Source organism: Diadema antillarum, unplaced genomic scaffold (genome assembly GCF_040938485.1).
Source record: "Diadema antillarum isolate AM-2024a unplaced genomic scaffold, OU_Dant_1.0 scf00000134, whole genome shotgun sequence".
Lineage (NCBI taxonomy): Eukaryota > Metazoa > Echinodermata > Echinoidea > Diadematoida > Diadematidae > Diadema > Diadema antillarum.
The window spans coordinates 3037738-3065288 of NW_027271023.1; the positions used below are offsets into that span (position 1 = coordinate 3037738).

Genomic DNA, 27551 nt, shown 5'->3' on the forward strand with positions numbered 1-27551 from the left:
CTTTAGTTTGTGCTCAGTGGAGCATGCATTGTATTGGTATCTGTAACACTGCTGCGAGAGTTCAGAGTGTAATCTGATTTCAGGCCTTCTTCTTTTGGTTGAATCCCCCTTTTTTACTTTGCCCAGAACCCACTTTTCAGGGTTTTTTTTTTCTCAGTTCACACGAATATGATGAAAAGTTTAGTCCTCACTTCATACTTTTTTTCCCCACAAGTTTCAGATTTTCGGACCTTTTTTTTTTCTGCAAGTAGACCTACTCTCACACCCGTGTTGTAATAGAATGTTATTGTGAGCCACTTTGATTACTGTTTGTGAATTATCAACCCAGAATGAAAGGTACATAACTTCACTTCTAATTGAGGTAGACCTGTAGGGCGCGGTTAAAGTTCGTTATTTCGAAAGTGTGTAATTTGCATAATATAGGTTCGTATAATCCGAAAATGAAACAAGGTACGTTATTCCGAAGATACGTTATTCTGAACGTTCGTTAATCAAAATGAAATAAGGTTCTTAAGCTTCTCCTAAGGTTTTGTTAATCCTTGAGTGAAGGTTCTTCATTCCCAAAGTTCGTTGATCCGAAAAATGAAATAAGGTTTGTAATTCCTAAAGGTGCGATAGAACGGACCTACAATGTATTTTTCATTTTCTGATGTATTCTGGTTATCCTACTCTATTTTCGGACTAACGTACAAGCAGTTGTACATGTACCTGCGGAATATCAACACAACTAATGTCCGGATAACCGGACCATGCTCCATTTTCGCATTAACAAAAATAGTTAGGTATAGGGAATTTCTGGTGCTTCGGAATAACGACCCTCTGTAATATAAACGAATTTTATTTAATTTTCATATTATTGCGAACCTTCGGAATAACAAACACCACCGGTAGGTCGCCAGGTTTGACGCCAGCAGTCTGCATGATTGTGGTTGTATACGTGTATTTCTCTCATATTTAGTGCAATTTTCGCATGATGGTTATTATTCTGTTCGTGTGTTCTTTCGTTGTCCATAGCCGTGTGCGACCCGGTGTGCATCGACGGGCGAGGAGAGTGCACGAGTCCAGGTAACTGCTCCTGCCTACCGGGCTACACTGGGTCGAGATGCGAAGACACATGTCCGAGGGGAACTTACGGCCACAACTGTAATGAGAGCTGCGCATGCGCAGACGATGTGCCATGCGACCACGTGACTGGGAAGTGCAAGTGTCCCCCGGGAAGGATGGGTGAGATGAGAATTATCGAGCACTAAAGCCCTTTTTACACTTGTGTTTCTTAAACCCGTACTTTCTTTGACCCGGGACTGTCGTTAATCCCGTACCATTTTTTTTTTTCAGCTTTGTGTACACTCGCCAATAAATCCCGTACTAAACTCTTGTCCTGGGCTAAAGAGAAAACTGACCTTTTTACACTTGTATTTCTGAGTCCCGTAATTTCCAAACCACATGAATATTCATGATTACGCTGTGCACCGTACAAGCCCACGCACGCACCGGCAGCACTTGATTACCTCGTTTCTGATTGGTCAGTGGGGGGTCGGTCTTCGTCTCCGTTGCTTAGCCCCGGATTATTTCTTCGTTCTGTTTAAAGTCACTTGCTTGGCACCGCAACTGCGGGGTTATCACCGCACTTGCGGTGCTAACCCTGCTTTTTTGCAGGGCCAGATAGTACAGGATTATCGGTGGGGCTGCCCACTTTGGCAAAAACAAGTGTAAACAGAAAGTGGGCTATTAAAGGAAAGTCCCGTACCAACGGTGGGGCTAAGCCCCCCCCCCCCCCCCTCCTTAGCTCCAACGTTGGTACGGGACTAAGCAAAAAAATTGCAAGTGTAAGAATCCCTCAAGTGTAGAAACACGTAGAAAACATGCATTGGTAAGTATAGACCTAAGCTTACGATGCTCCGCCAGTGATGTGTGTTGAAAGATAAACCTCAGCACTTAACACGTAATGGGGCGTGGTGCATAGGCCTAGTGTATTGAGATTCTGGGAATGCATGCTATATCTGTTTGAGATCCAACAGCATTACAGAACACGAGATTTAGTCTAGCAGCCAGAAAGGGTTCCCGTGCACCCCCCCCCCCCAAAAAAAAAAAAAAAAAAATTCTACGATATGTTCGAAGATCGCCAGAACCTGTATTTTCCGAATCAGGTTGTCGCCAGCGGAAAAAAAGGTTGCGCGCGCGTCTAATTTGCATATTTCTAAGATGGCGGCCGCCCGTTGCTAGGAGACGGATTATTTTTGAATATAATAAATACCTTTAGTTAGGAATAACAAATTACCATAAAAATGGTGTCGTTTTGAAGAGAATAAAATTTCCTACAAGTTGATACCCCATTTGATGGGATAAATAGTTGTTGTCATAGTTGTTGTCATAAAATATTAAGGAAGGAATTATGTTTTCGAACATTTTTTTAAAAAACACGGAATTTAGTTATAATGCTCTTTTCTATACATTTAATATGTATTTACAAATAACATTTGAATTTTCCTGAAATTATCCCCCAAACATAGCTATTATCATGTGAAAACGGCTTTCCAATATACCAATTCCTTGTGGTTCAATAGGTTTTACAGCAATATTAATTGTTATAATGTCTCCGCGCGCAATTGCGTAGGTTCTGTATGTGGGGTTTGTTGTAGATCACTGCTATCTATTGATCAAATCTCATCGAAATCGGCGAAGAAAGAAAGAAAAATTACACTTTCTATTCCTTATATGAAATAAAAATGTTTTTTTTTCTTTATTCTGTGTTACCTGACTCAAGCAATACATCATTATTTGAGTGGCTATTGTAATGTACAATTGATAAAAACCCAATAAATCTGTGTTTCAGGTTAGACAGTGCGTATCAAAAAAGGTAATCCAACTTTGGCGGGCTACTACTTTACAATTGTCAGCTATGGAGAGCTCAATGTTTTAATTTTAATGATATCACAAGCCATCGAAAGCTATGCTGCCGGCTGAAAGCAATAACAAATTTACTTCTTGTATATTATAGAAAGAAAGGCCACGCGAAAGTAACAAGATTAAATGCCCTGTTACTGGGAATTTGAAAACGATAATGACATTGTTTCCATTCGTATTGTGTCGTTGGTTGGGCCCGTTTATCTATATCATGACGAACCTCTGGAATAACGAACCTTTGGAAAAAAATGAACCTTCGGAATAATAAACTGTGACCAATATTGTTATATTATACAAGCTTTATAACGCCGACATCTATTAACCTACTAATCACACTCTTTGAAAGGAAAGACGCCGACAACCAACGACACAACACGAATGGAAACAATGTCATTATTGTTTTCAATTCCCAGTAACAGGGCATTAATCTTGTTACTTTCGCGTGGCCTTTCTTTCTATAATGTACAAGAAGTAAATTTGTTATTGCTTTCAGCCGGCAGCATAGCTTTCGATGGCTTGTGATATCATTAAAATTAAAACATTGAGCTCTCCATAGCTGACAATTGTAAAGTAGTAGCCCGCCAAAGTTGGGTTACCTTTTTTTGATACGCACTGTATAACCTGAAAAACAGATTTATTGGGTTTTTATCAATTGTACATTACAATAGCCACTCAAATAATGATGTATTGTTTGAGTTAGTCTTCGTACACCACTTAATTACCAATTGCTAATAATAGTCTTAATCTTCGTTGTAATATCAAACTAGAAATGTCGCTATGACAACTGGTATGCCTCCGCCATAATGCATGATTCTCCTAATAGGTTTATAGTACATGTGGACGATGTGTGATTACATTTTCACAAAATTGGCAAAATATTATAATGGCATGTTTGTCACAGTATGTGTTGAATGTTCACCCTCCTTGACCTAGGTTTAATTGGATGAATAGGAGAGCATGTATTTGGGAATTTTAGGACCTTAACTTGACTTTGACCCTTTCATCAGTTTATGCATTGAGTAATTTTCAAGGTATGGAGAAAAAGTGCAATTTCTGTATTGAGTAGAAAATTGCTACCATTTTCATCTGGCCTTTGACCCTAAAATTCATAAGAGAATCACTATCAGGCACTATCAGCAGTTTCAGGATACCATGAGCCACTTCCGAGACATGGAGGAAGAAGTAAGTTCAGCACTTTCACTTGATCTTTGACCTTTGACCTTTTTGGCAAAAAAAAAATGCCAAAGAATCTCTATTTTGGGTTATTTCATGCATACACCAAGTTTTAAAAAAAGTACTGCTGGCATTGCATAAACATGAGGGAAATAGTAAAATTTTGAAGTGTTGCCCTTGACCTTTGACCCCATGAACCCCAACTTCCCTAGATAATCACTTTCAGTCCGTACGTGCATATATACTATATGTTCCATGAAGATACCTTGAACAATATCCAAGATACAGAGAAAAAAATTAAAAATTTTAACACTTTCACTTGACCTTTTCACATTTGACCTTAACTTCATGACCCCAAACTTTTACCAGTGAATTTTGATTGGGTAATACCTGTATACACCAAGTTTCAAGAAAATATCTTCAGGCATTGCAGAGATATGGGGGAAATAGTGAAATTTTAAGCATTTGACCTCGACCTTTTGACTTTTGACCGTGAGCATGTGCACCCAAAAGTTGATGGGCACAATTTCACCCCCAATACACATACATGCCAAGTTTCATTAGGATACGTACCTCATAAGGTTTTTTAGTTACGCTGTCCACAAAATTCATTACGGACGGAAAGAAGGACGGACGGAAGGACGGACAACTCGAAAACATAATGCCTCCGGCACTACTTCGTGGCGGAGGCATAAAAAAGAATCTAGATTACATAGGTGAAGTAATCTTTGAAAATATGTAAATATTGATATGTACGGTATTGAAACTGTCGTGTTGATTATCCTTTATGGTACATGTACGTTACCACTCTCGTGGAATTCACTAAGCTGGTTCCACTTTCTCGATTCACCCGAAATCGTGGTCTTACTCGGGGACTAATCGTGCTGATCATCAGATAATCAAATCTTGATGTCATAGACATTGTGTTGATCGTAGTAATTTTTCGAACTGTCCAATAATTCTTCTACGATCAACACGATTAACACCATAGACCTCAAGATGTGATAAGCCATGATAAGATCACCACGATCACTCGTAGACTAAGAATCGATTTGTGGTAGATAGTATACATATATTAGCATTGATATCGAGACGCGCGACAATGGGAACCTAGTGAAAGTGTTTAACGTGCAATGTCAATAATCTTTTGGGTATCGATCATGCACATTTATATTTACTCTTATACCTAAAAAGAATCGGCGGACGAGTAGGGCATGGATATCTGAAAACATTGGATGGTGTATTTGATTCATGCATGAGTTGTTATTCCAGCGCAACTTACATGCGCTCTAGTGGATTGCACGTCAGATGCGCTTATAGCAGATACACTTCAAATCATTTTAGCAAATTTATCTAAATCATAATAGATGTCTAATTTCTGTGGAAAACATGAAAATATTGTATTCGTTGTGGTTAAACATTTACACTCTGAATATATCTAATGTTTAACCCTAACTAGGCCGGGCTATTTAGGTAGTTGATAGAGCCGGGGGGGGGGGGGGGGGGGGGGGCTCCCAGGCCCCCCCTCCAGATCTCGGCCGTCGACCGCGCGATCGCGAAGAAAATTGGCACACACATTGCCTATGATGTAATCTAAAATACCATGAAGTTCATTTTTCAAAAAAATTATCATTTATGCTAAATTATGCTAATTTATGCATAATGATGCATGAAATCAGACTATTTGGTATAAATCACAAAATAAAGCTCAAAACAGGCACATTTTTGGTGTAAATATTCTTTTTAGTATCCTTAGCAAATGTAATTAAAAAAATTGTGATATCAGAAAAAATTCTTAAGTATTTTATTGTTTTTTTTTAATTTCTTATGTATTTCTTTGTTTTTTCTACTTTATGTTTTTCATTGTTTTTTCGATGGAATTTGTTCGCGACATCGCTCCGAACAAGAAAATATGTTATTCATTGATTTTTATCAATAAAACACCAAAATAATCATGCTTTTATGAAATTTGCCTGCAAGCACAGTTTGCATTGAAATTGTACACGAATTCACGTTATTGAGCAATTTTTGGTCTGACATGCATGTATATATTCATGCGTAACTTCGGAACCGCGCGCCCGGGCGTCGCAAATTTGGTGTCAAAAGATGCGGGAGACTCGAAAGAAAAAAGTCATGAAACGTCGCGGCGATAGCTTTTTGCGATTGCGATACATCGCGCGGAACGTCGAGGGGGGGGGGGGGGGGCCTCGGAGGCCCCCCCCCCCCCCGGCCTAGTTAGGGTTAACATACACATATCCTTGAACACAAACACACACAACACAAACGTATACAAACCTGCATAAATATAAACGTGATACATATATATATATATATATATATATATATATCATATACACATAGTTATAGTATATACATGCACACATACATACACGCATGCGTGGTTAATGTTCCTTCTGACATTTCCCCTCATGTTTTATAGATCCATGTATTAAGGTCTACTTTATAACCAGAACATTATTTTTTTTTCTCTCTCTCTCCCTCTCTCTCATTTTTGTATAATATTGATTATTAGTCACTCCTAACGTATTTAACAACCAAGTTTACATTGTGTTGCATTTAAATCAGCCATATAATAAAGTTAAATGCATGAATTCAGTTTTTTTTAATTAAAAAAAAAACAAACAGAATTTGAAAGCGACTGGATTTGACTTGCAACTATTCATTTTTATCAATGCCATTCCTTGGTATTTGTAATCTATCTATTAATTTCTTGGCAATAATAAACGTATGAGCAATATGTTTAAAAACCACCAGGCGAACCACCAAAGAATGAGAACACGTATGTGCGATCTTATCATATAAAAATAAATTGATTTCATGCTAGAGCATGGTGAGAATTATTTCGCTTGTGCGGTATACATGTATCTCTTATTTCGACATCTAAATAAAGCATTCGAGTTTGATGTTCCATGAATGCAGTAATGTCGTATTCAATAAATTCACGAAATTCACGACTGAGCTCATTTCCCCTGCATGAATGCCTGTGTGTGATGCTGGAGGTGTGAGTATGTGTGTGAAGATGATGAGAAGAATAAGAGTTGATGAAGAGAAGTTTGATTAATATCAATATGTTGGAAACCCCTATCCAGGTAAGCCCGTTTCGGCCGTCATGAAATTACACCTCTCGTAAGGCCTTCACTCTATTTAATGAAAAAAGACGTAAACTAAAAGTGAAGCTGAGTAGATCAAAGGTGATAGCGAATAGAAAATTTAATTTTCTTTCATATTCCACAAGATTTAATGATATTTAATCAATAATTTGCATGTAAGAAGTGATAGGGTCTCATACTTGCAATGATTATTATAGTATTACACGTGTTACGCAAGTGCGGCCGTCGACATTACCCTTGAATTTCTGTATAACCGTATTGAACCTTTTCCCTTTAATGGTGTATTGAATAGCCGCTTTCACATAATAATACTTATTTATGGGGTTTAAAAATTCCAATGTTATTTGTAAACAGAAATTAAATGTATGGAAAAAACATTACTGAAATCCGTATTTCTTGGGAAAAATGTAAAAAAAAAAATCCTTCCTCAGTATTTCATGACAACAACTATTATAAAACGGGGTATTAACTTGTAGGAAATTCACTTCAATTCTCTTTAATATGATACAATTTTTATAGTAATTTGATATTCTTAACTAAAGTTGAAGAGTGTGTTCGCAAAAACCGATAAGTCTATTTTTGAGGATTTTGAAGTACGGTCTCTGTCGGAAAGTACAAAATAATACCTTTTAAATGATATATTGGTCACTACATATAAAGGTACATTTTAAAAGTTATGGTCAAAATAAGCAAATAATTTCTTATTGTTCTCTTTATTTTTCTTGACCTTTAATCGCAAATACATATGTATCTCCATTTGGCAAATATGGACTTATCGGCTTTTGCGAACAAACTCTTCAAGTATTCAAAAAGTTCAGAAGAATGCAAATTAGACGTACGCGCAACCCTTTATTCCGCTGGCGACAGCCAGATTCACACAATACAGGTTCTTACGATCTTCGAACATATCTTAGATTTTCTCTTTGTTTTTTTTTTCGGGGGGGGGGGGGGTAAACGGGGACCATTTCTGAAGAATTTATGATGTAACCCAGTATGGGCCGACTTGAACTGCACAGATACTTCCCTTCATTTTGTTTGGAAAAAATAAGATAGCCATGTTTCATTCTAAACTCTGAAAGGCCATTTAACAAGTTCTTTATTTCTTAGCGCTTTTAGCATAAGATTCTTCTTTTTTTATACTTTAATCTTCGAATAAGAGGAAACTGTCGTGTCTGATTTTTTCTTTAACTTTTTTGATATCAGATAAGTTGTGATTAATTCCACGTTCTTGGAGGGAATCCAAAAAGACAAGAAACTGTTGATATGGGAAGCTGAATGGATTGAGTTTGGTAACACAGAATAGAAAAAAAAAATTCATATAAGGAATAGAAAGTGTAATTTTTCTTTCTTTCTTCCCCGACTTCGATGAGATTTGATCGATAGATAGCAATGATCTACAACAAACCCCACATACAGAACCTACGCAATTGCGCGGAGACATGATAACCCGTAAATGTTGCTGTAAAACCTATTGAATCATATCCCCTTTAATGTCGTGTAACTTTAAAAGGAATTGGTGTATTGGAAAGCCGCTTTCACATGATAATAGCTATGCTTGGGGACGATTTTAGGAAAATTCAAATGTTATTTGTAAATGCATATTAATTGTATAGAAAAGAACATTATAACCAGATTCCGTATTTTTTTAGAAAAATGTTTAAAAACATAATCTCTTCCTTAATATTTCATGACAACAACTATTTTATCCCATCAAATGGGGTATCAACTTGTAGGAAATTTAATTCTCTTCAAAATGATACCATTTTTATGGTAATTTGTTATTCCTAACTAAAGTTATTCAAAAATAATCTGTCTCCTAGCAACGGGCAGCGGCCATTTTTAGAAATATGCAAATAAGACGCGCACACAACCTTTTTTTTTTTTTTTTTTTTTCCGCTGGCGACAACCGGATTCGGAAAATGCAGGTTCTGACGATCTTCGAACATATCGTAGAATTTTGTTTTAAGGGGGGGGGGGGGGGTGCACGGGGACCCTTTCTGGCTGCTAGACTAATTTAGAGACATCCTGATCCAATATGTTTTTGAAGGATCCACTACCACAGGTCGCATGTTATCCTTGGTTGAAAAGTGTAGTGTTTTCTCGATCATTCAGAAATATCGCACAAATCGTCATACACTTTAAAACATAGTCATGTTTTCTTTTCGAAAACTAGCGAAGTTCTGCTATTTCCCAGTTCTTAACGAATGTTTGTTTGTAAGTCAGTTTTCTTTCACTATTTGTCATTTTTCACCTATTGTCATTAATATTTTTGTCGATACGATATTTGAAGATATTATGATATTAACAAACCTAAAACACATCATACTATTTGGGATCCCTTAAACCCTGAAGGCGATACGTGATATAATGACAGATGTTCTCTCGTTTGATTTTGTATCATATTCTTTTTCAATTTCCCGATTCGTATTTCGTATTTTCATTCCATATCTCTCGATTTACAAATTAAGCAATGATCTGTGCGAATGGTGTTTAACTAAATCTAGTCCATTTGATTATGGTAGTCGCTAAAGTGCTTCCCCTGCTGGAAATAGCACAGTGTCCCACAGTGTGTTCACAATGTTTTCACATAAGTTCGACTATGTGAAAACCGCTCGAATTTAACAGTGTGAAGATAGTTTCACACTGCCGGGTGGTGTTTTCACTTAGGCCTATGTTCTGTTTCACACTGTTAATTGATGCACTGTGTTCACATTATTAAAATGATCGAATTGAACTGCATGTGTAGAGAGATTTCACTTTGTGTTCACAATGTGTTAACACTGTTTCACATTGTTTTTTTTTTCGCTGTGGGACAACTGTGATCTTTCAAGCAGGGTTATGTGTTTTCGTATGTGTGCATGTGTGTGATATTTGTATGTGTGTATATTCCATTTCCCACCATCCTTTTTGTTACGTATTAATGATAGTATACGTAATAATAATAAGGTCTTGATATTTACCTAGGGTAGCCTCTTCAGTGTGCATGCCACTGCTCTACCAGAGGGCCCTGCCATTATCATTACCATAGCGTTTATACATCTGGGTCGAGAGGGACATTGATTGTGGGCAAAGCATCTTGTCCAAGGACGTCAGCACTAAGGTCTCCACTGGGGAGTCGATTCTTATCCACTATGCCACAACTCCCCCACTTTTTTGTTTTAAAACGAAATTTCAACTATCCGTTCTCAATTCATTAATGTAATGATATTCTATCTGGAATCTACCAATAATTCATGTGTTTGTATATGTCTTTGCTGGTTGACGATTGAATTTCGTTCTGTTTTAGGGGAAGATTGTTCAATTCTGTGTCCTGCTGGTACGTATGGCCGTAATTGCAGTGGTCAATGTCTCTGTCGGACTGACACGGGGACATGCAGCTCTATCAATGGCCTGTGTGACTGCGAACCTGGGTGGACAGGATCAACATGTAACGAGACGTGTCCATCCGGAACGTACGGAAAAAGTGAGTTTTTTGTCCCAACCTACACTGTCCCCTATCCGGTTTTTTTCTCTTTCCTCCCCTATATCTTGATGAAATTTTGTTTGGTTTGGTTGTTGGGGATTTCGTTAATTTGCGATATGAAATCTAGACGTCGCTTGGCGTTTGCCTTCTTAAGGATATTTCTTGATTCCTCGTCATGAGCGAAAAAGGAAAAACGGTTTCTAACGGTGTCTAAAAACCATGTTTCGTAATCTATCATGGCTTCCGTTTCTTGTTTTTCTAGTATAAAGGTATGCTGTGCACTACTACAGGTAAAAAGGACGACAAAAAGTTGTTATTATATACGATGACACGTCGAATTTGATTGGGATTCAGTTTTAAGTACAATTACGTGGATTGGTATACATGGGTCTATCAATATCTATGGGTGAGGCAAACTCCGTGGCATCTGTTGGTGGCAAAAGTCATCTGATATTGAATTTGTTGCCCTCTTCAGACTGCTCCTATCATTGTGACTGCGGCCACGGAGGTTCTTGTGAGGCAGTGAACGGCTCGTGCGTCTGCCGAGCTGGCTGGACTGGAGAAAGGTGCGACGACCCCTGTTCAAACGGCACGTTCGGGATTAATTGCATGAAGAAGTGCGCTTGCGTACATTTCGAAGCGTGCGACAGATTTACAGGTGAGTAATTATTATATGTGGAACCTTTGATATCTTTGTATTGGAAAGGAAGATAGAAAACAAAAATCATCAAAATGATATCCAAGAGAAGATGTAACAGCAACATTACAGTTTCCACCTCTAGTTGCGTGCTCATAAAAGGCTAATAAGATGCTTTTTACTCAACCAAAGTCAATTTGATAGCTCTGCAGCAAGCGAAACCATGTCATTATATTGGAGTACACTAACCATGTCAGTAAAGGAAGTGGTTTCCAAGAATTTCTTTATATAAGATTTTAATCCGTCAACAACAACAGTAATGAAGACGGCAAGAATAAACTGAAATAGAGCGTGACTTTCACTGCATGAATATAGAGACTTTTTTTAATGTTTGTCTTTGTTTTCAGACCTAACATTGACTCATTCATTTCATTATAATAATTTTCAGTATCAATGCTGAATTCTCCCCCCCCCCCCTCCTTGTTCGGGTGTTTATATTCCCAGCATTACATATGCAAACAGCATGAGTCATTAAGATATAATCATCATTATCTCCGCTATATACCTTGGAGAGCTTCAAATATCTCGCAAGAAGCGTGCCATTGCACCTTCTTTCGGTTTTGAATTTCATCAAGTGGTTGCTGTCACTCTTGGTCTTCAGTTCTAAAAACAGTCAAGAATACTTCTCCTTAATCATAACATTTTGACCATTATGTACTTAACAGATTTTTTTATTTTATTTGTGTTTTCTTGGTAACGATTAGTAACATATGAAAGTGAATGTGAATCTGATTCACGTTGACATTTTTTCCGCCAATACATCAGTAAGTGGGGAGTGGCGGATTCGAACTAATGCAAATGTGGGAGAGTACGATCAATACAGTGCGATCCCGTTATGACGAACGCGGGTATACCTAACACGGCTGTAAACGAAGTTCCGGTTACAACGAATTCAAAAGTCAGGCCACCACATTATCCGTTCTATGTTTTGTTGTTTATTTTGTTCGTTTATAACGAAATTTCGATATAACTAAAGAAAACTGCCGGTCCCGAGAACTTCGTGAATGCAAGAGTCCACTATACGAACGGTAGGGAAACCGGGGCAAAGAGGAACACAGGGCAAAGTGAAACACCTCCACTAAACCTTTGTATATTAAGTCTTAAATCTAAATCTAAAGCTCATGCACCAAGAACCCTCTGGGGAGGCTACATCTTTTGATATTAGAGCCGTGCAAGTAAGTCATTGCATGACGGAAAATGTATGTTTTTCATACCTCAAAACCAATAAATGATAATTATAAAACCAGTGATTAATAATTATATATTTTAGGCCAAATTATTATATATATCTGGAAAACCGGAGTGACGATGCGTTGGTCAAAGCTTCCATAAATCTTGGTATCAGGGCTAGCAAATATTGGCCGACGTCACAGTGATGCATGTCGGGAAAATTATACATGGTTGGGGCAAAGTGGACGGGGCAAGGTGGAACATGACATTTAATGGGTTTGTAGGTAAAATGAAGTTTGGTACGTTTCAACGCTTGAGGTCGCGCAGCAGGGCCGCACGCTCGTGTCTCTGTCAGGGACACTACCGCGCGCCGCATGCCTTGCTGCAGCTATATGTTCTCATTATAGTTTCCATATAGAATAAATCGCTAGCAGAATCTGATCTCGACCCCATGCTTACACGTCATCAATCACTATTCTGGCGTTGGTCACGTGACATAACAGTTCACGAAAATTGCATGAAATTCCTCAAATTATTATTACACATTATGATTTTCAAGTATAATTTTACAAAACTCTTAAAATTCTCCAGTGGAAAATTATCATTACCATAAAAGTCATTTATATAGGGCCGAGATATACTCTTTGATTTTAAAACTGTGTAAGTAGGCTTTTACATAGAAGGATAATCTCTAGGAGAGGTGTTTCAAATTGCCCCATGATTGTATTTCACTTTGCCCTGATGGTCTGGGGCAAAATGGAATTTTCATACTCTCTTTCAAGGTCACAGTAATTGATAAAACTGATAATCTGAAAACAAAATTTACTGCCATTTGTCAGCGGTAGTCCTGAGCTAATAATTTATTACAAACCAAAAATCTTGCTTTACTCTGTTTTGGAGTCCCGTTTTGGCTGGACAAAAATTTTTAGTCTACTCTGCCCCAGGTTAACCTACATCATTTCGAATAAAAAATGCGGTGTTGATTGTAAATCAGATCCGTAGAAGGCTATTTTTTGAAAAGTGGTTGGAGTTTCCTCGCAAATTTGTCCTCCAATCCCGGCTTCCAATGCCAAAGCGGGACTTGGCAACTGCCCTTTTATATCCTGATATAATAGATACATACAGGAAGAAAGATCAAGCAAACAAATAAAGTTATAACGAACAACAAGAGTGGGGACATGAGGGGGAAGTTACCAGAAAAACAAAATGTGTTTGCAAGCGTTCACTAATTGCCAATTTTGGCACACTTATGGAAGAAGAATAACAACTCATGCTATCCGTATCTCTCGAAGGGTACTGCTGGTGTGGGCCTGGTTTGCAGGGTACACACTGCAACGAGACATGTGAACATGGATACTATGGGCCTGGGTGCTCTCGCCGATGCACCTGTAACAATGGAGGTCGTTGCGACTCTGTCACGGGTAGGTGTAAAGTGTCAATAATGAATCCTCGTGCCCTTCCGTTCTTTCCTGCTTGTTCTTATGCTCTTTAATTCTCGTATTCTTCTTCTCTTATTTTTCTATGTTCTCATATCCTGCCTTATTCACTCACACATTTTAACCGTTTAAATGCACACTATAAAAGTGAGATGAGGAAATCCGGACATGTTGCCAAATTACTTTACGCTGTTGCATTTCCGTTTCATCTTTCCAGTCCAACATGTCGGCCACATCACCTCATAACAAAATCACTATCATGGAAGTGTCTTTGAAAAAACACGCGTTACGTGTTTAGTAAGCCTACTTTTGTAAACTTTTCAATATGAATGAAATCACTAAGTTGACACTTTATTAATTGTGACTGTTTTTATTTTGTTTGTTTGTTTGTTAGTTTTTTTTTAATATTAAAAACCTGCAGACAGATAGCTTTCTAAGCTGGTATCATGAGTCCCTCTGGCAAATTTTCTTATCAGTCAAGCATCTCTCCCTCCCTCTCTCATCTCTCTCTCTCTCTCTATCTCCCTCTCTCTGTTTCCCCCTTGCTTCTCTTTCTTTTGATATATCTCATGCATTTTAAACTTATACTCCATTTATAAATTATCTATTTTCGTAGACCGTCATACGTAATTTATGTTCCTGTTTATTGATTATCTGTCATTTCGTATTCCTTATATTACTCTTTGCAACTATAATTTTTACTCTCATCATACTTCTCCCACAAAAAAGATTATATATATATATATATATATATATATATATATATTTATTTATTTATTTATTTGTATTGAAGAAAAGAAATTAGGAAAAGATAAAGAAGATAATATGTTGTGTTGCAGAATCGAGAGAGTCTGAAATCACGGGAGAGAATCACTCGCTTGTTTATAGTGCTCTATTGTTGTTTAGCTCTTCGCGGAATCACGGTAATCAGTTTTACGTTTTATTTTGTTGTTGTGCCATTACTGTTCGAATTTACGACCAATTATTAACATTTTTTTTTCTTCCACGCAACCCGACACCTTGTAACTATCATGTTATACGTATCACTTTCTTAAAAACTTGAATGTCAGTTACAATTAGAAGCTACTCATTACAGACCGAGAGTGAATGCTGTATCAGTTCCGGCATCTAATTTCAATGGGGTTTTGATCTGCGGTCGAATACAGTGTACCTCGCCTATAGGTTTCACTTAATGTTTGTTTACTTAAAGGAGACCTCCGGATGATTTTCAGATTTTCACATTTAAACAACTATAAGTTAGTTATACTGAGGACAGAGCTTCAGAATTTATGATTATTGGGATGAGGAATAAGAATATATTTTTGAAAATGTATAACAAATTGAAATGAACAAGGATGAGGACATGGCAGGGTCACCATAAAATGCATGAGTTGGGGCTCAAGGAAGCAGAAAAAAAAGAAGGCATGCATAGATTGTGCATAGGTGAACTCGCAAGCAAGCGGTATTGTAATGGAATTACACTACTACATTTCTGAATGTGTCGGAGTCTCCTATGCTATCATCCTTGTTCGATGTAATTTGTTTAAGGTTTTTCAAAGTATTGTTTCTCTGCTTAAGAACCACGGTAAATTCCACAAATCTCGACATGGAGCTGTTGCAATGAGTTATGTATTATAATGATGTAAAATTCTGAAAATTGTTTGGAATGCCCTTGATCCTTTTCACCTTTACTACACACGAAACATTTTTTTTTCATGGAATTCTTAACTGGATTTTCTGATTTTCTGATAGGGTCGATATAATATTACTATTTCCTCTTTAGGATCGTGTGATTGTGCATCCGGTTGGCGCGGGGAATCCTGTGACGAGGTGTGTCCCAAAGGGACTTTCGGTGTCGCCTGCCAATCGCAATGTTCTTGCCGCCACGGAGGATCTTGTCACCACGTAACTGGAGACTGCGTGTGCGCTCCAGGATACAACGGCACTTCCTGTGAGCATCGGTGCGTCAAAGGAACGTACGGGATTGGCTGCTCGCGAACATGCGATTGCCAGAATGGCGGGGATTGCCACCACGTGGATGGAAGTTGTGCTTGTGCTCCTGGTTTCCAGGGCGTATTTTGCGCTCAAGTGTGTCAAGGTACGAAGGTTTCACATTTATTTTTTTAAAGAGGCCAACTTCCTTTTACGTTGCCCAATTTTGATGAAGTGTTTCAGTTATAACCATTATTATCATAATCATATTGTGCGATTAAGGGTGGCTGCAGCCTGCCCCCTCCCCCTAATCTGCTTGGCTCCTAAGGGGGAAGAAGTGCCCAAACCCCCGAAAAAGCAAGGAAATTACACATTAAAAAACAAACATGCCTTTCACTACGAACATTACCAAAGACTACCCCCTCCCCCACTATACGGCCTAGCTGCAACCTCCCTCCCCCAATAATGCTCTGTAAGTAAGTATAGTAAGTAAATAAGTAAATTAATAAAGAAATAAACGATTAGATAGATAGATAACTAAATATGAAATATATAAATACATGAATATATATATATATATATATATATATATATATATATATATACATATATAGTATTATGTATGTGTACTGTATATTATATTTCTTTCCATTTTATAAAATAACTCAAATTAAATAAATGTTGCTGATTTTTGTTTTATGTGTATTACCTGTATTATATTATTTCAAAAATAATATAGGCCTATACCCTATAGATAACTATGTAGTTTTCATTTCCACACTGTTTTAAAAAAGTATATAAACCTGCATGTGGCAGTAGAAGATGTGTGGGGGAGGATTTTCTTACTAGTATTATAATTTTCCATTATTGCGTTCAGTGTTATCACCATTGGTAACGTTTCTGTACGCAATGGTACTGACTTGCTGCAGAACGTGGTTCTAAAAGGATTCAAATCTTTCCCATGTCATGTATGTTGTGTACAGATGGGCTTTATGGTGTGAACTGCTCCAGTTACTGTAGCTGCCAAAATGGCGACTGCGATCCTATCTCAGGGTCGTGTTCATGCCTGTCCGGATGGCAGGGCGAATTTTGCGACTCTGTGTGCGATGCCGGAACTTATGGAGCAAATTGCAGTGAAACCTGTCTGTGTCAGAACAACGCCCTGTGCGACTACGTCGACGGGGAGTGCACTTGTCGGATCGGATGGACCGGCCGATACTGCGACGAGCGTTGTCCGACGGGAACATACGGACGAGGGTGCCTGCATCAGTGTGCGTGTGCCAATGGAGGAACATGTAACCCTGTAGACGGCTCCTGTGCTTGTTCTGCTGGATACACGGGGCCCACTTGTGAACAGCAATGCCCAGGTAGGTTTCATGTTGGGCAGCTCGAAAATTATTAGCGGACTTTAGATCTTCGATGCTAATCCTCAAGATGCGGCTTTTAGAAAAAAAAAGAGAGAAGAAGAAAAAAACAACAATTCTATACTGCACACGGGCGAGACAGCTCTTCCCATTGTCCGACCCAAGAGGAAACGCGTCATCACATCATAATGCATCATCGTGCAGGGGCGTCACCAGCTTTTTTTCGAGGGGGGTGCGTTTTGACTAATGTAACGAGATTTTTTTTTTTTTTCTTGGACAGACATTTGGAATATAAGAAGCTCTCAATCCCTAGACTTTTACTGTTGTTGAGGGAAACCAAGCGGGGAAAGGGCACCGGCGTCGCTAGGATTTTATCTTTTACAGTAAAAAAAAACAAAACAAGCTACCATTTGGAGCTATATTTTTTCGCTTTGGAAATAAAGGGGGAGGGCGCACCGGGCGCAGCTGCCGGCAATTACTGGCAGCAACATCAGGAGAAAGGCATAACAATTAAATGCGAGCGAGCGAGCTTGAATATTTTGACATTTTACAGTAAAAAAAAAAAAAAAAAAAAAAAAAAAACCCTGCCGTTTGTTGCTATATTTTTTCGCTTTGGAAATAAAGGGAGGGGGGGGGGGGGGGGAGGGGCACCGGGCGGAACTGGTGGCAATTACTGGCAGCAACATCAGGTGAATTGCATAACGATTCAATGCGAGCGAGCTTGAAAATTTTACATTTTACAGTCCAAAAGCTGCCGTTCTTAGCCATATTTTTTTCGCTTTGGAAATCAAGGGAGGGGGGCGCACCGGGCGGAATTGCTGGCAATTACTGGCAGTAACATCAGGTGAATTGCATAACGATTAAATGCGAGCGAGCGAAGAGAGCGAGCTTGAAACTGCCGTTTGTAGCTATATTTTTTCGCTTTGGAAATTAGGGGGGGGGGGGGCGCACCGGGCGGAACTGCTGACAATTACTGGCAGCAACATCGGGTGAATTGCACAACGATTACATGCGAGCGAGCTTGAAAATTTTACATTTTACAGTCCAAAAACTGCCGTTCTTAGCCATATTTTTTCGCTTTGGAAATTAAGGGGGGGAGGGGTGGAGCGCATGCCATCGGGCGCAACTGCTGGCAATTACTGGCAGCAACATCAGGTGAATTGCATGACGATTCAATGCGAGCGAGCGAAGAGAGCGAGCTTGAAAATTTTGACATTTTACAGTAGAAAAACTGCCGTTTGTAGCTATATTTTTTCGCTTTGGAAATTAGGGGGGGGGGGGCGCACAGGGCGGAACTGCTGACAATTACTGGCAGCAACATCGGGTGAATTGCACAACGATTACATGCGAGCGAGCTTGAAAATTTCACATTTTACAGTCCAAAAACTGCCGTTCTTAGCCATATTTTTTCGCTTTGGAAATTAAGGGGGGGAGGGGTGGAGCGCATGCCATCGGGCGCAACTGCTGGCAATTACTGGCAGCAACATCAGGTGAGTTACATGACGATTCAATGCGAGCGAGCGAAGAGAGCGAGCTTGAAATTTTGACATTTTGCAGCAGAAAAACTGCCGTTTGTAGCTATATTTTTTTCGCTTTGGAAATTAAGAGGGGGGGGGGGGGGGAGGGGCGCACCGGGCGCAACTGCAGACAATTACTGGCAGTAACATCAGGGGAACTGCAGAAAGATTAAATGCGAGCGAGCGAAGAGAGCGAGCTTGAAAATTTTACATTTTACAGTCCAAAAACTGCCGTTCTTAGCCATATTTTTTCGCCTTGGAAATTAAGGGAGGGGGCGCACAGGGCGGAACTGCTGGCAATTACTGGCAGCAACATCAGGGGAATTGCATAACGATTAAATGCGAGCGAGCTTGAAAATTTTAAATTTTACAGTCCAAAAACTGCCGTTCTTAGCCATATTTTTTCGCTTATAAATTAAGGGTGAGGGGTTTAGCGCATGCCACCGGGCGCAACTGCTGACAAGTACTGGCAGCAACATCAGGTGAATTGCATATCGATTCAATGCGAGCGAGCGAAGAGAGCGAGCTTGAAAATTTTGACATTTTACAGTAGAAAAACTGCCGTTTGTAGCTACATTTTTTCTATGAAATCTTTGAAGGCTTCCGTGGTGGTAGAACGTTGGGTGGTAGAAGGCTTCACGGTGCACCACGTATTCTTTCTGGAGTAAGTGAGTGCCCCTGAAAAGGGCCTACCCAATCCCGACGTTTGGGCGAGCATGTTCTCGCCGTTCTCAAGGGAATGGGTAGGCCCTTTTCAGGGCCACTCACTTACTCCAGAAAGAATATACGTGGTGCACCGTGAAGCCTTCTACCACCCTACATTTTTTCGCTTTGGAAATTAAGGGGGGGGGGGGGGTGCAACGGGCGCAACTGCAGACAATTACTGGCAGTAACATCAGGGGAATTGCATAAAGATTAAATGCGAGCGAGGGAAGAGAGCGAGCTTGAAAAGTTTGACATTTTACAGTAGAAAAACTGCCGTTTGTAGCTATATTTTTTCGCTTTGTAAATTAAGGGGGGGGGGGGGGGCGCACCGGGCGCAACTGCAGACAATTACTGGCAGTAACATCAGGGGAATTGCATAAAGATTAAATGCGAGCGAGCGAAGAGAGTGCGCTTGAAAGTTTGCATTTTACAGTCCAAAAACTGCCGTTCTTAGCCATATTTTTTCGCTTTGGAAATTAAGGGAGGGGGCGCACCGGGCGGAACTGCTGGCAATTACTGGCAGCAACCTCAGATGAATTGCATAACGATTAAATGCGAGCGAGCTTGAAAATTTTACATTTTACAGTCCAAAAACTGCCGTTCTTAGCCATATTTTTCCGCTTTGGAAATTAAGGGGGGAGCGCATGCCACCGGGCACAACTGCTGGCAATTACTGGCAGCAACATCAGGTGAATTGCATATCGATTCAATGCGAGCGAGCGAAGAGAGCAAGCTTAAAAATTTTGACATTTTACAGTAGAAAAACTGCCGTTTGTAGCAATATTTTTTCGCTTTGGAAATTAAGGGGGGCCGCATCGGGCGCAACTGCAGACATTTACTGGCAGTAACATCAGGGGAATTGCATAAAGATTAAATGCGAGCGAGCGAAGAGAGCGAGCTTGAAAATTTTACATTTTACAGTCCAAAAACTGCCGTTCTCAGCCATATTTTTTTCGCTTTGGAAATTAAGGGGGGCGCACCGGGCGCAACTGGACGATTACTGGCAGTAACATCAGGGGAATTGCATAAAGATTAAATGCGAGCGAGCTTGAAAATTTTGACATTTTACAGTCCCAAAACTGCCGTTTGATGCTATATCTTTTTTCGCTTTCGAAATTGAGGGGGCGCACCGGGCGCAACTGCTGGCAATTACTGGCAGCAATATTAGGAGAATTTAAATGCGAGCGAGCGGAGCGAGCGAGCTTGAAAATTGTGACATTTTACAGTCCCAAAACTGCCGTTTGTAGCTATATTTTTTTTTTTTGCAGTAAGGGGGGGGGGGGGGGGGGGCGCACCGGGTGGAACTGCCGGCAATTACTGGCAGCAACTTCAGGAGAATGGCATTACGACTAAATGCCAGCGAGCGAGCTTGAAAATTTTGACATTTTGCAGTCCAAAAACTGCCGTTTGTAGCTATACTTTTTCGCTTTGGAAATTTAGAGGGGGGGGGGGACGCCCGGTGTGCCCCTCCCCCTGGATCCGCCACTGGTAGTCAAGGGTGTCGGTTTATGTTCATGACTGGGGGAGGTATGACCAGCGAGGTGGCGTCGAAGTGACCAAGTATGGGAAGGATGTCCAAAATCTATGTATATAGTCAACACTGTATAGAATACACTTGCACTATTAGATAATTATGTATGATTATTATGTGCTGCCAGAACCAGGGGTGCGAATTGCTTTTGCCCACGATTTTTTCTTTTTTTTTTGTTTTTGTCCCCGATGCAAAATTTCAAAAAAAAAAAGAAAAATAATAATCATTTAGTGTCCGGCGTTGAGGTCGCTCGCAGACTGAATTTATTATTTTTTTTTTTTAAGGGTCTGAAGGGGGGTGCGTTCGCACCCAACGCACCCCCCCCCCCCCCCCCCCCCCCCGTGACGCCCATGTCGTGGCAGATGTGAATATATCTATTTGAATTAAGATAGATTAATAAATAAGCAGATGAATATATTAATTAATGAACAGATATATGATAAAAATAATAACAAAAACAATGATGATAATAATAATGATAATAATAATGACAATAATGATAATGATAATAATAATAATAGTAACATTATATATATATATATATATATATATATATATATATATATATATATATATATTTATATTTATTTATTGTATCAACTATAAATAAAATTTTCCTTTTCTAAACATAGCAAATCCGAGCCACCTACAATTACTTTCACATTGTTAACTCATAGGAATGTGAGGTAATTTTTTCTGTTTTTTAATTTCTTATTTTTTCCCATTTTTGGTCTTAGAAAATATTATTTGCATTTGTATTTCCAAAAACACTGTGAAACAAAATATAATCATTATAGTAATAGATCAGTATAGAAATTATTTGATTTGTGTTTTAATCATAAATTGTTATTTAGACAAAAAGTATGGACAAGATTGCAGCCAGAGTTGCCTCTGTCGGAATGGTGCATCTTGTGATCATGTGACCGGAAACTGCACCTGTCAACCTGGCTGGGATGGGCAGTACTGCACAGATCCCTGCCTACAGGGTTTCTATGGCGATGGATGTCACATGGCATGTCAGTGTACCAATAATTCTTTGTCCTGCGATCATGTGACTGGTTCCTGCACATGCAGTAGTGGATGGATCGGTGAGTCCATATGCTTCGCTCAGGGGGCATTTTTCATGAAGTGTTTTACATGTGTGTCCAACAATCTTGCTCTCAACCAATCAGATGTGAGTATTTCACTAGCTTATAACAGTTCATGCGAAAAAAATATGTGACATAATTATATTTAATGAAATGCCCCCTGAACCTCCTTGTGATGTGGATTTTAGTTGTGAAATAGCATTTTATTTTCTTTGTGGTATACATTATTTTTTGCATACTGTGTTGCTACACAATTAGTTAGTGGGAATGATCATGTAGCTAGAGTTTATAGATCAAAGCGTATCTCCACGGTCTGACTATTGTATACATACACAAGCAGATTACTTGATAAATAATAATACATAGCCAGACTCTTAGCTTTGCAGTATACCACGCCAAGTATAATATATAATATATATATATTTTTTTTCATTTCATTTCCAGTTGACTTAATTTGGTCACCATGTTAATCTTTACTTCTCCCCCATTCCCCAAATATTAATATCAAATCATATTTATATACGCATTGTGTGCACATATGTGTGTGAGTATGAATGCATCAGACATAATGGAAACTGAATGGATTTGTTGATATAGGTATCAGTGAAAATGTATAATATCAGTACCTTTAACAACCCTTCATGGGGACAGAGCAAACAAGCTTTTTTTTTTTTTTTTTTTAAATCTAATGTATTTCCTTCTTGATAAAGTGATGACAACTGTATCATTATTACAGAGTCAAAATATATCATGTTAAGATTTATCAAAGTGGTATTTTGTGCTATACATTTGCTGCTCAAGTCATGAAACATATTACGACTAACACTTTTTTGTTTTATTTGCCCGCATGACTCAGGTCAGTTATGTGAGCTGCAGTGCCCAGAAGGCTACTATGGTGCAGGCTGCACCCAGGAGTGTCTGTGTGGAAATGGCGGGATTTGTGACCACGTCACTGGTGACTGCACATGTCTTGATGGATATACAGGACAGTACTGTTTGTCCACCTGCTCCAGTGAGTTTGTGAATTAAGTGCATGTTGGCGATGTTTGTCTGTGTCAGCCTGATCCTCTCTTATATCCTAAGATATCCTATGATCAGTTTCCTAAAGTTTGCACAATCATGAAAAATGAAATGAAATGACAATTTTTGCAGGTCATATCAATTTCCAATTCTTTTAATAACTAATATTCAAATTAGGGCACACAAGAATCCCTAAAGCTGCAAAAACTTTTGTGTCTCAGTCTATCGGAATAGAAACATTACTCTGATTTGAATCAATTTTTCTTGGAGTTTTATTTTTTCTTTTTACTTCATACTATGTTCATCTTTTTAATGATGTTTACCTTTTTATGATTTCTGTGATAAGAAAAAAGAGCCATAGAGAATCCAACTAAGCCTATCCAAGATGATGCTTATATTCAAAAAGATAAGGAGAGCAAATTATTATATCTGTTTTATTTGTTTTCACAGCTCCATCTCTGTTTCCATTGTTATTAGAAGGTGTAGATTTAGTGCATGCATACTTTTGACCAGGAGTACTATTTATTGCATGGCTTGGCAAAGCTTTGGCACCAATAAAAATGGAATGAAATACAACAACACAACAACAAAATTAATGTTATCATGCACTTTTCAATAGTGGCTAATCAGTGGAGACTGCACTTTATCATATTTCCCGTTTTGACATCAATCTTGTTGTCTGTTGTTACTTCAAATGAGTTGTTATATTACATCTAAATGTGATACATTGCATCACAGTTTCATCAAAAGTGTGTCACAGTCCCACTTGATTAATAGAATATAATGAGATTTATTTTCTCTAGTTGTTGATTCGCTAGTACAATGTGTTTCATGTTTTTATTAAAATCTCTTGATTGTCAACATTAAATGCAAAGTTATAGGAGCGTACAGCTAGGAAACGTCATCTTTTGATGTATACATGTAGGTGCTATTCTTGAGGATTTTTCTTTTCTTTTTAGTTGCATCTACAGAAAAGTGGGCGAGTTTTGTTGCATAACTGTTTTGTAATTTTGTTGCTGATAACAATGACATATCCCCATACACAGATAACAAGTACGGCAGAGCATGCGCTTTTGATTGTCAGTGCCTCAACGATGCATTGTGCGACCACCGTGATGGAAACTGCACCTGTCTACCAGGCTGGATGGGGGAGAGATGCCAGGACCAGTGCCCCGATGGAACGTACGGTCCCCAGTGTGCCTCGGTCTGCCAGTGCCAAAATGATGGCCAGTGCGACCCAGTGACGGGCCACTGCACATGCCTTGCTGGCTTCATGGGCAGCACCTGCCAAACGTCATGTCCAGAGAGTGAGTCTGCAACATTTACTGTATCTTTATTTAAGATTTTGACAAAATTCATATCAGCAGGAAGGAATATCAATAAATAACCTTACAGCTATATCTGGGCCCATGCATATCTATCTATCTGTCTATCTAAATCTTACACGTATGTCAAATATCATATCTATGTATATCTATTTCTATCTCTCTCTCCCTCTCTCTCTCTCTCTCTCTATTTATATATATATATATATATATGTATATATATATATATATATATATATATATATATATATATATATATATATGAATATATATATATATATATATATATATATATATATATATATATATATATATATATATATATACCAGTATATAATATGGGTATAGAGGTAGTTATACACATTTATATGTGTTCTTTATTACAAATCATGAATAAATGAATGAAGAAATATGATTCAAAGTAAGTTTGGGTGTGGATAGATACGATTGAACCAGGCAAAGGTATACACCAAGTAAAGATTGATGATTTTTGGAGTGACAAAATGGCACTTTCATGACAGGGGTCTTCAGAGGAGATCTGAATAGTTTCACACCGCCCTTTACCATACAGAATATGCAAAATTTAACTCTCCTGGGCATATTGTGGGACTGCTCTTTTGACATTGGATTCAGCACATCAACAATTTGGGCTGATTAAACAACATGGAAAAAAAACAAAAAAACTTTGCACTAGCATTATCAGTGTATAAACATACTCATTCTGAGAAAGTTGATCATTAAAACTATCTATGTGTTCACCCAAAGTCTAATTCTTCCAACTTTTCTCTTATACCAGACTTTTTTGGAGTTCAGTGCATGCACCGGTGCCAGTGCGATAATGGTGGGAAGTGCGATAATGTAACAGGATCTTGCACATGTCGGCCAGGATATACTGGAAAGGATTGCAGTCGTGTGTGCGAGAAGGGGTTCTTTGGACTGAATTGCTCAGGTATTGATCTACAATGTACATCCAGATGCCCATCACATCTTGTTGTTTATTCCTATCAGAACCTCATACTGGAAACCCAACTTGTGTTTAAACACAAAGTTTTCAGCAGTGCATGGGGCCCAAGCGGGGATTTTGATTGAATGTACAACAAGCGCCATTATCCTTTTGGTTTTTTAGATACATTACGTAATAGGATATCCTAGTATGATAGAATATATCTTGATACTTAAATATCTTTCTGACAGAATATCTTCATGCAGTGTCTCTTGCCTTTCAGTAGGGAATTTTTATCATCCAGTGAAAATGGTACAGTCATGTTATGTCAGATTTCTGTATTTTATTTAGTAACACATATTTGATCTGAATTTTGTTTGTTTTAATCGGATCCCCCAGTTATAGTATGGTCTAAAAAATATTTGTACTCATACTTCCCCAATCTGATTTTATCACGGGACCTGCGGCTCTATACAAGCTTGCTTTTACTCAGGCCCCATCATATTTTTCACATTATGACCTTAGTTTGACTCGCATGTATACAGACGTTGTGTTTATAACAAGACAAACTTTTGAACATTCCGGTGAAGTTCTATTTTGAAATATGTTCTGTATAATTTTCATATCAATATACTTTGTAATGATATATGTGAGAAATATGAAAATAAATTGAAATGAAATGAAATGAAATTGGGTTGCAAGGTTGACCAGGCTGACTTTAATTCAAATGGCTGAATTGGAGTCCCAGTTAGTATTGCTGAACACGGTTGAGTGGACTTAAAATGCCATCCCCTCTGGCACGAGGTAAAACCCTCTGTCTCTCGGATAGGACATAATTATATGTGTATTATTGTAAACTGAGGGTCACACGTGTGGGAGAGTTACATCTTTGTTCACTCCATGCTAAGAGCTGGGTGCATCCTGTAACCTGTTTTAACCCCTCCCCCCCCCCCCCCCCCACACACACACACACTCACTATACCAGAAAATGGGTTAGTGATGCCATAACAGAAGAAGAGAAGTTAAATTGAATGTGCTGTGAGTAAAGTCAAGTGCCTATTAACCAATATACAGTTGATTTAAACGTATTAGTGTTGGGATTTTGCTATGAATGTATCATGCATGACCATTACCAGTAGAAATATGTGGCAATTCCTTTCCTTGTACCAAATGGTAATTAGCTTTGATTTATGCATCTGGACTTGTACCATTTAAATACATGTTCTGTATTACTGCATGTAATGTAGAGAGGTGTGACTGTGCAAACGATGCCCTCTGTGTGCACACTGATGGTACCTGCCTCTGCAATGCTGGTTTCATGGGGTCCAGATGCGAGCGGCATTGTGAAAGCGGCACCTTTGGTCCCAACTGCACACATTCCTGTCGGTGCGAGAACGGCGCTTCCTGCAGTCCACTGGATGGCAGCTGCAACTGCTCCGCAGGATGGCTTGGGGCAGCCTGTTCTCTACCTTGTGATACAGGTTACTACGGCGATGGATGCAGGGAGTTATGCTCTTGTCAAAATGGGGCCACCTGCAATCATACCAATGGTAAGCCCTCATTAATTGATGAGATAACTGTATTTGTACGAGTGTAGCATGCACTTGTATAATGCATGCATAATGTATTGATAGTGATATGTTCATGCTGGTCACTAGCCCTCATAATGAATGAAAAATAGATATATCAAGTAAGGATTAACAATGTCAAATTACTTCTTTGTTTTCAGGGGAGTGTACATGCCAAGATGGATGGCAAGGTGAGGAGTGTGGTGAACCCTGTGCAGCTGGTTACTATGGCAACGGATGTAAGCAGGCATGCACCTGTGAAAATGATGCCTATTGTGACAACGTTGATGGGACATGTGTCTGTCTGCCAGGCTTCATTGGTGAAAGTTGCTCACAGCAGTGTCCAGAGGGTAGGTATATTGCCCTCTTTGAATAGATTCTGCAAATCCTTTCTTTTTGTCCATTTATTATTTTTGAAGCATATATCTGGCATAGCATGAATTTTGACTCTATTATCTGGCTGTTTGCTCTTTGTTGTATGAAAGCAATTACAGAAGTTGTCTGGGAGAAGCGAGACATAGATTACCACGTTCATATGAGTGCCATTTGGGGGCCATAGACAAACTGCTAAAAAGAACATTTAT

At 38.8% G+C, this 27551-nt stretch overlaps 1 protein-coding gene across 1 annotated transcript in view; it reads left to right on the forward strand.

The window, feature by feature from the left end:
• Window positions 1-440: 440 nt before the first annotated feature.
• LOC139720841 (uncharacterized) overlaps window positions 441-27551 on the forward strand; it is a 39658-nt gene continuing 12547 nt past the window's right edge. The window contains exons 1-13 of the mRNA XM_071632177.1: window positions 441-450; window positions 1015-1224; window positions 10495-10671; window positions 11147-11329; window positions 13831-13959; window positions 15758-16072; window positions 16890-17273; window positions 21878-22111; window positions 22968-23123; window positions 24178-24438; window positions 25253-25405; window positions 26647-26949; window positions 27129-27317. Coding sequence (XP_071488278.1) covers window positions 441-450; window positions 1015-1224; window positions 10495-10671; window positions 11147-11329; window positions 13831-13959; window positions 15758-16072; window positions 16890-17273; window positions 21878-22111; window positions 22968-23123; window positions 24178-24438; window positions 25253-25405; window positions 26647-26949; window positions 27129-27317 — 2704 coding nt within the window. The remainder of the gene's footprint in view (window positions 451-1014; window positions 1225-10494; window positions 10672-11146; window positions 11330-13830; window positions 13960-15757; window positions 16073-16889; window positions 17274-21877; window positions 22112-22967; window positions 23124-24177; window positions 24439-25252; window positions 25406-26646; window positions 26950-27128; window positions 27318-27551) is intronic.